Raw genomic sequence first — 15,404 nt, forward strand, 5'->3', positions numbered from 1 at the left:
AGGTGTTGCCAGGGTAGCAAAAGTCAGTAACTGCAGCTCATTTTACAGGTCGTACACTCTGCAGTCACAGTGTGTCAGAAAGGAGTGTTAAGGGTTGTGTATTGGGTACCACTTTAGTGTACTGCTTTGTTCTAAATTGTCAAGCTTAAATGTTACTGGAATTTCACTGAGGTAAATGAAGAATATTCCATCATACTGCAGACCTGTGCATCGTTGATGGTGGTGTCACCTTGAGGCATCAGAAGATAAATCAATCACTCAGTGCAAGATATCCAGTCCTGACCTGTTATTGTAGCCATGGTATTTTGTGGCTGGTCTGGCTGAACAAATGGTCAGTGGTGGTCCCTAGGATATGGATGGAGGGGAACTTGGAAGCAGTACTACCATCGGATGTCAAGGATAGGCAATTACATATTCTCACGTTGGAGATGATCATCACCTGGCTTTTATTGCACTGCAAGTGTGATTCAGCACTAGTCAACCCATGGTTGAACATTGGCGTGATGTTGCTGCAGGTACAGACTAGTTCATTTAATGAGGAGATACAAATGGAATTGAGCACTGTACAATCACCAAACATTCTATCCTTTTATATTACGACTAAACGATGAATATTGAAGAAACTATGAAGATCGCTGGGCTAGGACACCACCCTGAAGAAGCCTGCATTGATCGCATTGAGTGAGATGGTTATAACTGTTGAATGACAATTACCTTCCTAGATTTGGAGGCACAAGTCACAAGATTTGTAGAGTTAAATTATGAAAAGAAGTTGAACCAACTTGGCATATGCACCTTTGAAATTAGAGGTAGGAAGGTTGTGGCGATGACGCTAAAGCTTATGCATTGGTAATACTAAGAGTGTCTTAATAATGACCCCAGTACCCTGCTTGTGCCTCATGTTCACTTCGTAGAATGATATTGAAGATGCAGAAGATTAAATAGTGGGGAAAGGCATGGATAACTTCTTTCAGCACTACTCTGAATTCATTCTATGTCTTAGCAATTCACATTTATAGCTCATGTCTTCGGTATTATTTATACTTGTGTAGTTTGTCTTCTTATGCACAATGGTTGTTTGTCAGACTTTGCCTGTTTATGCATAGTTTTTTTTGTAAAATTCTATATTTTTCTGTATGAAAATGAACAAGGCAGTACTGCACATGTAACATATATGGTACTTTGATAATAAATTTACTTTGACCCTGGAAGGCTGTTCATTCAACTGTTGGCAATGCACGGTTCTTCCACTAGATGGAGAACTGGCCAACTTTTGTCAAAATGTTCAGAGCAAGGAAAGTGGTAAATAGGGTGCATTTTGAGGTGGTGAGGATGGTTCTGCAAAAGGCTCACAGGCCCATGCAATTCCTACAGCTGTCAACAACAATGTTTTACATTAATAGACATAATTCATTAACAGTGAATTCACAAAGACATTAATTAAAATGGCAGCAGTACACACAAAATGCTGGAGGAACTCAGCAGGCCAGGCAGCATGTATGGAAAGAGTACAGTCGACATTTCGGGCTGAGACCCTTCATCAGAACTGGAGTAAAAAAAGATGAGAGTAAGAAGGTGGGTGGGGTGGAGGAAGAAATACAAGGTGGCGGGTGATAGGTGAAACCGGAAGGGGGGGCAGCGCGAGGGAGTGAAGCAAAGAGCCAAGAGATTGGTGAAGGAAGTAGGGGCTGGAGAAGGGAGAATCTGATAGGCGAGGACAGAAGCCATGGAAGAAAGGGAAGGGGAAGGAGTACCAGAGAAAGGGAAGGGGAAGGAGTACCAGAGGAAGGCAATGGGCAGGTAAGGAAACAAGGTGAGAGGGGGAAATGCATGGGAATGGTGGGGGGAGGGGGTTGGTGGCTATTACCAGAAGTTCAAGAAATCAATTTTCTTGCCATCAGGTTGGAGGCTACCTAGATGGAATACAAGGTGTTGCTCCTCCACCCTGAGTGTGGCCTCACCACGGCAATGGAGGAGGCTATGGACTGACATGTCGGGATGAGATTGGGAAGTGGAATTAAAATGGTGCCACTAGGTAATCTGCCCTTTCTTTGAAGGAGGACATCTCCAAAGTTCCACAATGAAAAGCCTCTTCCTAAGAGCAGGTACGGCAGAGCTGTTGGAACTGAGAGGGGGAGGAAGGTGTCCGAAATGGACCAGGTAAATTTGAAGGCAGGCTGGAAGATGGAGGCAAAGCTGCTGAAGTCAACAAGCTCTGCATGAAGTAGCACCAAAACAATCGTCAATGTAGCATAGGAAAAGTTGGGGAGTGATGCCAATGTAGATTTGAAACATAGACTGTTCATTCCAGAACTAAGGAGATGTCTTCCTTCTTCAAGGAAAGGGGCCCCCTTCCTCCACTATAAAAGCTGCCCTTAGCCACATCCCTTCCACTTCATGCACGTCAGCCCTCACCCCATCCTCCTGCCAACCCACCAGGGATAGGGTTCCTCTTGTCATCACCTACCCCGCCAAGAGCCTGTGTCCAGCAAATAATTCCCTGTAACTTCCACCATCTCCAATGGGATCCCACCATCAAAGCACATCTTCCCCCCCCATCTTTTTCTACTTTCCACAGGGATTACTTCCTACACGACTCCCTTGTCCATTCATCCCTACCCACTGATCTCCCTCCTGGCACTTATCCATGCAAGCGAAAAAGGGTGCTACACCCGTCCTACACCTTCACCACTGTTCAGGGCCCCAAACAGTGCTTCCAGGTGAGGTGACACTTCACCTATGAGTTTGTTGTGGTCATCCACTGCATCCAGTGCTCCTGGTGTAGCCTCCTGTAGACCGGTGAGACCCCATGCAGATCGGGAGAGCGCTTCGCTGAGCACTTACGCTCCGTCCACTGGATAAAGCAGGATCTCCCAGTAGACACTCATTTAATTCCACTTCCCATTCCCATAAGTCAGTCCATGGCTGCATCTACTGCGGCGCTGAGGCCACACTCAGGGTGGTGAAGCAACACCTTGTATTCTATCTGGGTAGCCTCCAACCTGATGGCACGAACATCGATTCCTCAAACTTCTGGTAGTCACCCCTCCCCCACTGCAGCATGCCCATTTCCCTCTCTCACCACATCTCCTTACCTGTCCATCACCTCCCTCTAGTGCTCCTCCCCCTTCCATTTCTTCCATGGCCTTCTCTCCTCTCCTGTCAGACACCCCCTTCTCCAGCCAAATGACTTCACAGCTCTTTAATTCACCCTCCTCCCCCCCCCCAGTTTCAGCTACTACCTTGTATTTCTTCCTCCCTCCGCCCCCCCCCCCCCATCTTCTTACTCTGGCTATCATCTATTTTTCTCCAATTCTGATGAAGGGTCTCAGCCCAAAACACCAGCTCGTTACTCTTTTCCATGGATGCTGCCCAGCTTGCTGAGTTCCTCCAGCAAATTTGTGTGCATTGCTTGGTTTTCCAGCATCTGCAGATTTTCTCCTGTTTGTGATTAATTAAAATGGTTTAAGCATCTTACCAATTCTGACCTTGAAGTTTGTAAAACATGGAAGGACTCAGCTGATTCTGGCATAAAGGATAATAAAATTCCATCTACCAGGAATCGATATACTGTATAATAATTTTGACAAAAATATGTAACTGATTGAATATGGCAAGTCACCTCAAGGGTCTTCACAGTTCAAAATCTGATACCGAACCTCTTGAGCAGAAATTAGTGCAGGTGACCTTAAACTTGGTTCAGCTATTTAAGTACAAGGAATGTTATAGAGGGGAGTGCCTGGGAGATTTGGATGTCAAGGGAAGCTCAAGTTTAGCTTTCAGGCTGAACTTTTAAAATAACACCTTTATAGTCAAACCACTGACAGAACTATTGCAGTTGAAATGTAAATACGGTTGGAAAATTAATAATACTAACTACTTTTCCTGCTTTCCGAATGGTCTGGTACTTAGACACGTTCTTTGTCGATTTTTGTTTTTTCACTTTATCCATCACTCCATACACTGCAAAACAGAGTCTAGACATTCTTGGCAGGTCACAGATGTTAATTTCAAAGTCCAATGTCTCATTCCAGACGAGATCATTTTTTCCAGATATCTCACTGCTTACAACAGGTTCACAAAGGAGCTCAGTTCCATGGAAAATCCCGGCCCTGACTTGAACCTATGGGAATGAAAAGCAGATGAGTAACAGCCAGCCTGTGGCAAAATGCAGTGGCTCTGCTTCAGAATGGATACAATGCAATTTCAGGAAGATTTTTCATGCATCTCCTATGACAGAAATGATCACCTGGATTTTATCTAAGGTGAAGCACTGCAGTTACACCAACCCTTACCTTGGGACAGTGTACAGCAAGAAAAACAATGGAAACAACGAACATCCAGTGTAAGATTTGGCTGCAACATTTCATGCTCATATGACTTTTGAACAGGAATGCTAGAGTTGAGATAAGCAATTCGATATAAAAATATGGCTTGAATCATGCAAAATTAAAAACACCTGCAGGTCCTATAATTATTAAGCTGCATCAGCTAACAGAATACCATACACAATTGGGCATTAAGATTTTAAGTAAAACTAATTTGTTGATTTCAACAAAGGTCGGGTGAAATTTCTTCTGTTGATTCAGGACACAGAATATGGAATCCTATTCTTTATTCAGAAGAACATTTTGCTGAAGGAACCAGCAGTAGTGATGGGATTAACTCTGTAATGAGCAGACATTATCCAACATAAATCACCTGTAATATGGTCTGCCATTTACTTTCTATATATACCATATCACAAAGGAGTCCATCTTGTCCTTCAATAGTGTTGGAAATTTTGATCTGAAGAACGTGTAAAATTAATACTAATAGTCCAAAATCAGGGAGGAATTTTAATCATCTTTCTGCCTTCACCTCACCACCACCTTCCCACTGTTTCTTCCACGCATTGTACCAGCAAGGTACCAACTTAATAGCTCAGAAGTAGCTAACTTCCTGTTCGATTCCCACCTATCATTTTACTAAGTAGATCACAGTTGAAATAAATATACTCAAAATGTCCCCATTAATCATCAGACCCTTGATGGAATGGTAAAATAAAATTTTGCAAAATCTACTGAAGGAAACTACCAGATTGATTTATTGAAAATTGCTTAAAGCAGTACAGTGAATTAGCATCATATGGATTTATTGTGCAAATAACGATAAAGAAGAAATACAGACCTTTAGCTCACCATATTCATCCGACCATTTTGCCCAACTAAGCAACTGTATCCTTCTTATGCTGATTTATGTGTCTGTCTAAATACTTCTTAAACTTACTCTCTGATCCACCACGTCCCCTAGCTGCATGTTTCAGAAAAAGAGCCATTCTTGGTTTTAAAAAAACTTGATGTGTCAGATTCCCTTTAGAACTCCTGCCTTTCACCTTAAGCCATTGCCCACTTGTTCATGATTTGTCGACCTTGAAAAAAAATCTGTCCTATCTTTCATTTATTCAAAGATTATGGAGGACAAAAGAATTGTTTTAACTTTCTGCTTCTTATCTCTTTCACTTAGTCAGCTTTCTTTCCCTTTATAACTATTAATACAGAATTTTATATTGATTAAAGATTCAGGCTTACTGTTTCAGCCACTGTCTGAGGATTCAGTCAGATTGGTTAAAGAAATAATTGAACTGTTTGCTCGTCTCAGAATCACTAAAAAGATGCTGTAATAAACGACTCTCAAACTCCCACAAGCACCTGCGCGAAATGTTTGTGGGCATCTGGAAGCATAATGAACAGCAAGCACCATTCATTCATTCTGGAACGCAAATGTAGGCCAATTGAAGAAAGCCAACTACCTTTCATATGAATAATTTCCTACCAATGCAGATTCTTAAGCTTTTATAACAAAACTCAGCAGACAAATGTGCCAAATTTACATGCCAAATGCAAACTTGTCTTGAATTAACTTCTCAACCAACTGTCTATCTGCACAGTGCTCTTAAAACTGGAAAACCTAAAAGCTGGGACAGACACATCAGACAGAGACAGAAACATTTCAAGCAATACACACAAATGCTGGAGGAACTCAGCAGGCATCTATGGAAAAGAGTAAACAGTTGACGTTTTGGGCTGAGACCATTCATCAGAACTGGAGAAAAAAAGATAAGAGGTCTGAGTAAGGAGGAGGGGGGAGGGGAGAAAGAAATACAAGGTACTAAGTGATAAGTGAAACCGCGGGGGGGGGAGGTGAGGGTTGAAGTAAAGAGCTGGCAAGTCGACTAGAATGGGGAATGGTGGTGGGGCGGGGATGATATTACCGGAACTTCAAAAAATTGATGTTCCTGCCACTGGATTGAAGGCTACCCAGATGGAATACAAGGTGTTGCTCTCCAACCCAAGTGTGGCCTCTTCACGGCAGTAGAGGCCATGGACTGACATGTCAGAGTGGGAATGGGAAGTGGGATTAAAATGAGTGGCCACTGGGAGATCCCACTTTTACTGGTGGGCTCGGTGAAGCGGTCTCCCGATCTACACCAGGTCTCACTGATATACAGGAGGCCACATCAGGAGCACCGGATACAGTAGCTAACCCCAACAGACTCATTGGTGAAGTTTTGCCTCACCTGGGAGGCCTGTTTGGAACCCTGAATGGTAGTGGGGGAGTAGGTACAGGGGCAGGTGCACCTCCCCCGTCTTTTTCATGGTCTCTGTCCTCTCCTATCAGATCCACCCTCTCCAGCCCTATTATCCTTTTCACTAATCAAATTCCCAGCTCTTTACTTCACCCCTCCGCCCCCCCCCGGCTCTCGGTTTCACCCATCACCTACTACCTTGTTCCACTTACAAGTGCCAAGAGGGAGATCAGTGGGGAGGGACGAGTGGACCCCTGTTTAATCGGTGAGACCCAACATAGATTGGGAGATTGCTTCACTCCGTCCGCCAGAAGAAGCAGGATCTCCCAGTGGCCACCCATTTTAATTCCACTTCCCATTCCAACATGTCAGTCCATGGCCTCCTCTTCCGCCGCAATGAGGCCACACTCAGGTTGGAGGAGCAACACTTTATATTCCGTCTGGGTAGCCTCCAACCTGATAGCATGAACATCGATTTCTTGCACTTGTGGTAATGACCCTCTCTCTCCCCCTCACCATTCCCTGTTCCCATTTCCCTCATCACCTATCTCCTTACCTGCCCATCACCTCCCTCTGGTGCTCCACCCTCTTCTCTTTTTTCCATGGCCTTCTCTCCTCTCCTATCAGATCCACCCTCTCCAGCCCTGTTATCCTTTTCACCAATCAAATTCCCAGCTCTTTACTTCACCCCTCCTCCGCTCTCGGTTTCACCTATCACCTACTACCTTGTATTTCTCCCTCCCCTCCCCCCACCTTCTTACTCTGACTTCTCATCTTTTTTTCTGCAGACCTGATGAAGGGTCTCAGCCCGAAACACTGACAGTTCACTCTTTTCCATAGACGCTGCCTGGCCTGCAGAGTCTCTCCAGTATTTTTTTTTGTGTGTTGCTTGGATTTCCAGCATCTGTAGATTTTCTCTTGTTTATGAGGAAAATATTTCAAGTTGATAGCCCTTTATAAAAACAGTGGCTCAAGATGCTATGCGCCACCAGTCACGAGCACTTCAAGGCAGCACTGCGAGCAGCAGCCCCTTCCTACGAGTGTAACCTCAAGTGGGAGCCCCACTGCAAGAGCACCTGTGTTATGCACTGGATCTTTGAGATTTCAATAGCCAAAAAGGCAAGAAAATGCAGATGCTGGACATTCACAGCAGCATCCACCACTATACAGTACAGGTTTCCCCCTCCATCCGAAGGTAGAGCATTCCTTCGGAACAGTTCGTAAGCCGGAATGTCGTAAAGCAAAGAAGCAATTACCATTTACTTATATGGGAAAATTTTGTGAGCATTCGCAGACCCAAAAATAACCTACCAAATCATGCCAAATAACACATAAAACCTAAAACAACAGTAACATATAGTAAAAGCAGGAATGATATGATAAATACACAGCCTGTATAAAGTAGAAATACTTTTCCACAATCATTACTGAACTGTTCTCCGTAGCGAAAATCTCACGCAAGCGCCGTTGGCAGAAAATCTCACGCAAGCGCTGTTGGCAAAAACACGGCGCAAGCACTCTCCAGTAACCTTTAAGCTAAGAAGCTGCCAAATCATACCATATAACACGTAAAAATACATAGCCGATATAAAGTAGAAATAATGTATGTATAGTGTAGTATCACTTACTGGAATCGGGAAGGCAGCACCAAGCACACTGATGATGGTGTGTTAAGCTGAGTCGGAGCTTGAGTGGTGCAGTGGCCCCCACCCTCCAGCCCACCGAGCGATACATTGCCGTGAAGCATGCAGGGGTGCAGTGGTAGCCGGGAGGAACACAGCATATCTTTACGAAAAAAGCCGAAACAAACATGCTAATTAGTTAGGTGCCGCCCGGCACGTAATTGTCGGCCCAGATCAGTGCCGATTTCTGATTGCATTGCCTCTGATCTGGGCCAACAATTATGTGTCGGTGGCACCTAATTAATTAGCATGTTTATTTCAGCTTTTTTCTTAAAGATGTGCTGTGTGTCTCCTGGCTACCGCTGCATTCTCCGCAAATCGGTATCTGTCCGTGGCCTGGGGGTTGGGGGTGGTGGGACACTGGGGTGTCATCTCATCATCGTCTGTTTCCATTAGGGCAGGCAGGTCATCTTCTATCTCTGCCTGCCTCGATGTCGAAGGTCGAGGTTCGTCGTCTGCTGTGGCTGATGTGGAAGGCTTGCTTGACTGCTGAGCCTCGCACATTTTTCTACCACACAGTTCTTTGTAAGGACTCAAACCATCCCGCAAATATCCCCTAAACCGACGTACCCTTTCAAAATTAAAGTCGTACTTTATCATTACTCATTCGGTTTCAATTGTTATCCATTTTTCTTCCAATTGCATCAGCTCTTCTTCTGTCAGTTCTTGGTCATGGGATGCCAAAACCTCTTCAACATCATCTTCGTCAGCTTCCACAAGCCAAACTCACTTTGTCCTTACTTTGTTCACCACGATCAAAACACTTAATTATGTCTAGTTTTACGCTAAGTGTAACACCCTTACGAGCCCTTTTAGGCTTTTCCGATACCATAGAGCTCATCTTGCAAACGGCTGCTCACAGGCACGTGTTAAAGCAATGCCAGCGAGAATGCAGTTCCGGGGGAGAGCTGCTGCTTGGGGCGCACGCTGCCTTTTATCGCACGCTGATTTTTTTTTCGTAACAGTGAAAACACCTTCTGAAAGTGAAAACAGGGTACTAATGTAGGTCTTTCGTAACAGTGAGGTTTCGTAAAGCGAACATTCGAAAAGCGGGGGACACCTGTAATATGGGTATTACACCACAACAGATAAGTAACAACTAAGTGTGTTGTCGTCATTGACCTAATGTATTAACTCTGATTCTCTACGGATGCTGCTCAACCTGCCCTGTACACTCAGTATTTTCTGTTTTAGAAATTTCAGAACTGCTTCCTCTTTGCATTTCAGTTTACTAATGCATTAGCCCCTACAAGCAGCTCCCAGTTGAGCTTGTTGAAGGGTCACACAGGGACCCTTCAGACGCGCATGACTGCACGCTTTGGCTGCAGCAGGGGTGAAGGGCCCAGTGGGTCTTTTATCATAGTGTGCGGTTTTTTTTAAAAGGAGCTGCAAAAGGTAGTTGGTGTGCAACACTAGGACTGCAGTACTAAAAAAAAGTCAGCTTTAAAGGAAGGCAGAAATGAGATAAATAAAATTTAGTGATAAAATACAAAGGGCAGAGAGGGAACATGAGAGAGAAGGAAATGCAGTTCAATTGAAGTCATACAACCAATTGCTGTATCCCTCCACCAAGTAAACAAAGCCAATTCACTTGAATTGAATACGGCTTATATCTGAATATAAATGAAGATTAAACCACCACATTGCCTCACACAGAGATTAAACAAACAATAACGGGAATACAATGAGAGCTTCTCATCTGAATGTGGGAATCACGTAGAGCTGTATTCACTCTCCCAGCCTAAATATATGCTGTGACTTTATATTACAGCTGTGTCAATGCCTGAAAACTAACTTTGCTTAGCAATGTGTATTTCACTTAAGCTGAGTAACCATTGCAAATACCACTTCCTGTTGTGAACATAGAAGGTACAATGACCATATACAGAGAGCCAATTATGAACACCAAGCATTAGCTGGCATGTTACGTGGCTGCTCTATTCTTTAGAGCATTTTATGAAGTAAAATTCCTAGGACAGATGCCTGCTAGTGGATTGGAAAGATCAAGGCCCACCATTGTAGCCTCATTCTATGTACTAAGCTGGTGGCTGACTCTCCATGTTGATTGTGAAGTCAGAAATTATCCTCATAGAATGAAAATCATTATAATAAACACAAAACTAATTAAATAAGTATCGAACTGTCACTTTTAAATCCAGGCAAACTATCTCCACAGCAAAAACGCACAAATTGCCAGAGGAACTCAGCAGGTCAGGCAGTATCTATGGAAAGGATAAACAGCCGATGTTTTGGGCAGAGACCCTTCATCAGGGCTGGAAAAAATGAAGTCAGAGCAAGAATGTGGGGGAGTGGAGGAAGAAGCACAAGGTGGCAGGTGATAGACCCGGACCTGTTACCACAGCTGCATATCCTTCTTAGGAACATGTTTTCACCACCATTTTGTGCCACAAGGCTTCCAGATCCATTTTCAAGTTTCTTGATTTGGGCCCTCTGAGGACCCCAGGTACTCACATACAGTAGACCGGTCTTATCCATTGCCACCTTGTTCTTCTTCTTCCTCTACCCCCACCTTCTCGCTCTGACTTCTCGTCTTGGCCTGAAATGTCAACTGTTTATTCATTTCCATGGATGCTGCTTGATCTGCTGAGTTCCTCCAGCATTTTGTGTGTTTTGCCTTGGATTCCCAGCTTCTGCAGATTTTCTCTTGTTTGTGAAACTATTTCCAAATCCAAGTTACTGCTCACTGCTTTATTAATTATCAATCCTATCAAGTAGGCAAAACTTCTAGTTTCCTCACAGTCACAGGAGAAAGTAAAGACACAGAGGGACTTGTTTGCCTTATAAGCTTGCCCACTGTGCAAGCATTCATCAGTTGTACTAGATAATCTAACTCATTAAACGACATCTTTAGCAACCACCATCAAGGACTGGAAATCTCCAAGACCCAACAAAAATGGTATTATTTATAATGTAAGGGCGGCATAGCAGCATAATGATTAGCACATCTCTTTTCAGCACCAGTGATTTACTGATTGGGGGGTTCAATTCCTGAGCTTGCAGGTTCTCCCTGTGACTGCACAGATTTCATCCCGGTGCTTCTGTTTCCTCCTACATTCCAAAGATGGACAGCTAGGGTTAGTGTGTCGCAGGCATACCACCCAGGCACTGGAAGTGTGTCACCACTTGCAGGCTGCTCAGCACAATTGTTGCCAATCTGATGAAAAACAATGTACTTCACTGTATGCTTAGATATACATGTGATAGATACTCACATACGGTCCACTACACCACGGCCGTGTAGGGCAGCAATGAAGCTCCTCCATCTCTGGTGGTGTTCAGTGCTTCCTTCCTTCATCATGTCAGTAGCTTCTTCTCAGTTTTCACTACTGTCAGCCACGCAAGTCACGGATGGAGACTCAGGAAGACCGTCACAATCAGATGCAGAAGGATTCTTCATTGCTGTCCTGTAGCAACTTTGTTTTACCAGTCAGGGTGGTTAGCCCTGAACTGAACCTCCAAACCTGGATGACCAGTGGGCTACTCTTAGTCTGAACTCTACCTTTTGACCTGTTTGGCATGGGAGACCCTAACAAGAGCCAAAGCATAAAGCCCTGACCCTGACTCCACCCACCACAGCCCTCCGGGTCATTGAGGATTGCAAGCCTCCAAAACACAACAACAAGGTTGTGCTCCTCTTGGAGGATGTGATAAATAAAGCTAATCAATGTATTTTATTTAGAGATACAGTGTGGTAACAGGTCCTTCCATTCCTTTAAGCCAGGGCCACTCAATTACACCCATGTTACCAATTAAACTATGAACCTGTACATTGTTGGAATGCGAGAGGAAACTAGAGGAACCAACACCATCACAGGGAGAACATACAAATTCCTTACAGTGACAGAATTGAATCCATGTCGCTGATGATGTAATAGCGTTATGCTAATAACACACTAGCTGGTTCAGTGCCTTCAGTGCCCCAGTTCCCTGGGAGCATCTCCCATTTGCCTTCATCAGACGGGATTTCAGCCTTCCATTAATAACACTCCCATATTGGTCAAACACTGTTTCCTGATTTTTCCCAGCTATGTAGAATGTATCCTTAGGGTAAACAAGTCAGTCCTACTGCATCCCATTACAACAGCTATAAGACCTGGCAACACACCAGGTGGAACACCATGCCGAAACCAACAAAATGTTGCTTAAGGAATCCTGACAGTGTTCAGTGAACCTAGCGATTGAAGTTCTCTCGACGAACTTTCCAAGCACAGTTAGGGTGACCCAGACTCTGCTAAGGTAACCTCAAACACTGTTAACACTATTTCCTTGAGCTTTCATTCACATTAACAAAGTGAGCCTTTAAAAAAAAACAGGAAATCCTTTAAGAGCCTGGATACACTTGAAGGTGATCTTACACTCTTAATGTTGGGAGAAGTTGTGTGGAAAATATATATTAAAAAATGAACAATTCTGGAACATTGCATGTCACATGTAATGCACCTAACCACCATCTCATATAGCTTAGATTTGGAATTTGCATTTCATTAACGGTTACCTACCCGCAAAGCTTCATCTGCATTTACTTTGGTCCCTCGGACAAGAATAATCTTAAAAGGAGCATTTATATCCCAAATACTATTTGTCATTTCCTGAAAAAAAAGGGACAACAGCAATAATTCATAAGGTTTTTTATTCTATTTACAATAAATCAATGTTGCCTCTGCCCACTGCCAGCATTTTTATTTTGTGCTGAACATAACCACGTGCTCAAAGTTGTAACAATTAAGCTCAAGGTACTGCGGTCGCACTTAAAATACTACAATCTCAAGATGTATAAATAACATTCCCGTTAATTGCGTGACACCAATTTCAGCTTTGGGTTAATATATAGGTATGCTTAAGATCATTCAAGAACCATGCAAAAACACTTGCAAGATTCTTAAAGTGTCTGACAGGCCAGATACACTAAAGGCGTTTCCCTTGGCTGGGGTTTGCAAAAACGGAGGAGGCTATTTAAAAGTGAGTGGAAGAGGAATTTAGGCACTTCATTTGAACCCTTTGTAATTCTCTTCTCCTGAAATCTGTTTACTGTGTTCATTCAAAATCAAGACCAACAAATTTCTGCCTTTTAAGAGGATTAATTAATCTGGAAATTATGCTGGGAAATGGAGCAAAGGTAGAGGATCAGTTATGGCCTAAATGGATGGCAGTATCCTTCTTTCTCATTGTTACCACAGCTGTTAAAATGGTTTCCATAATTTTGCTGTTAACAAGGAAGTCATAAATAACTTGTGTCTGCAAAAATGAAATTAAATCTAAATTCAGTTTCAGCTTAGGGAAGGAAAAGAATAAATTGGTGAGATAGGTACACATTACGTTTTGAAGGTTTTGATGTTACAGTCTGTGGGCAGCATTTATCTGTAAACCAATTTTACAGCACCTTACTGGTTTTTAAAAATACATACAAATACACTATAGAAATCATCAAGGTCATGGTTGAGCACCTGGCATTTAATTCTGCATACAATGGGACAATTACCTAACTTCATTCATCACAGAATGGAGGTAATCTATTTACAGACATTTCCTTCCATTCAGAAACCCATGTTCAATTATCTCATTGTCTAATACAATTAACTGCTTTGACCGACCATCAGTGCAGACTATTGGATGTTAGAGATCTAACCATTAGAGAGAAAACTGATATTACATTTAATACAGGTATGATTGAAACACGGAGGCTTTAGAACTACAGCCCCCCCCCACCTCCACACACACACACACACACACACAAACTCCTGCCTTGCTTGCTGGCAAATTTACTCTCTAGAAAACAAAATTGAAGACCTCAGAGCAAGGTTGATGTACTAGAGGGACATCAGGGACTGCTGTGTACTTTGCTTCATGGATACATGGTTATCCCATGCCATTTTGGATGTAGTGCTGCAGCATGATTGCTTCACCATTCTCCACAAAGAGAGGGCAACTTGGCCTTTTAAAGGCAGAGGATGAGATGCTTTGTGATTAACCCATCGTGGTGATGGTTCATTTCTGGCCTGCTCATCTGACCTGGAACATCTGGCAATCAAATTTCATCCCTTTTATCTGCTGTGGGAGATTTCCACCATCATCCTAGTAGCTACCTCACACCAACACGAGGAGACCACTGAAGGAGCTAAGCTCTGTAATAAGCTGGTGTGAAACAGCATACACTGGTGACTTGCCGCTCGTTACATGGGGATTTCAACCAGGCCAGCTTGAAGAAGTCTCTGAACAACTTACGACTAACATATCAACTGTGCTTTGAGAGCTTGGTCATGGCTAGCATCAATTCCAGCCTAAGCAAGGACCAGGATCTGCTGCAATTTGCCTATCACCACAATAGGTTTACAGCTGATCAGTGGATCACCTGGGCAATAGTAATACCTACGTCCGTCTGCTATTCATTGATTGCAGCTCAGGGTTCAGTACAATCGTACACTCAGTACTACAAAAAGTTCCAAAACCTGGGCCCCTGTAACTCCCTCTGCAACTGGATCCTTGACTTTCTCACCAGGAGACCACAACTGTGCAGATCAAAAATTAACAACCCCTCCTTGCTGAATCAACACTGGCGCACGTCAAGGATGTGTGCTTTCCCCACTGCTCTACTCACTCTACACCCAACGGGAGGGGAGGAGGAGATGGCGACATGACGTAGCATGCGCAGCCGCTCCGAAATGATATCGTATTTGTAAGTAGGATGCCGTGCACAATCCTGATTTGATGGAGGCAGTCGTGAGAGGCACGGAGGAACATCTGGAGAAACTTCTGAAATGCCCGCTTCACTGCTGCTGCTACTGTGCGATCGAGAGTCTCCGGAGGGGAAGGCCCCAAATTCTCAGCTTTGCCTATTGCTAGGGCCGGGGTCAAAGCACTCGGCAGAGATGGTGCTCGGTGCTCAGTGTTGGAGGGCTGGTCAGAGGCTGGAAGCTTTCGGACGGACTCAAGAGTCAGCTGTGGTTGGGTGCTTCCAGGATGCTGCATCGGCAAGTTTGCGGTGCTAGAAGCTCATGGCAGGGAGAGTTTTTCTTCCTTCTCCATCTGCGTGAGATGATGGGACTTTCAAGAGATTTTGAGACTTCTTTTTTTTACCGTGCCCATGGTCCGTTCTTATCAAATCACGGTATTGCTTTGCACTGTTGTAACTATGT

General features: G+C 43.8%; 1 protein-coding gene across 2 annotated transcripts in view; it reads right to left on the reverse strand.

The window, feature by feature from the left end:
* pik3cb (phosphatidylinositol-4,5-bisphosphate 3-kinase, catalytic subunit beta) overlaps positions 1 to 15,404 on the reverse strand; it is a 181,760-nt gene that overhangs the window by 66,169 nt on the left and 100,187 nt on the right. For both annotated transcript variants that reach the window (XM_072255503.1, XM_072255504.1), the window contains exons 7-8: positions 12,771 to 12,860; positions 3,878 to 4,123 (exon numbers count right to left, since the gene is read on the reverse strand). In XM_072255503.1, the coding sequence (XP_072111604.1) occupies positions 3,878 to 4,123; positions 12,771 to 12,860 (336 nt within the window). The remainder of the gene's footprint in view (positions 1 to 3,877; positions 4,124 to 12,770; positions 12,861 to 15,404) is intronic.

Source organism: Mobula birostris, chromosome 4, assembly GCF_030028105.1.
Source record: "Mobula birostris isolate sMobBir1 chromosome 4, sMobBir1.hap1, whole genome shotgun sequence".
Classification (NCBI taxonomy): Eukaryota; Metazoa; Chordata; class Chondrichthyes; order Myliobatiformes; family Myliobatidae; genus Mobula; species Mobula birostris.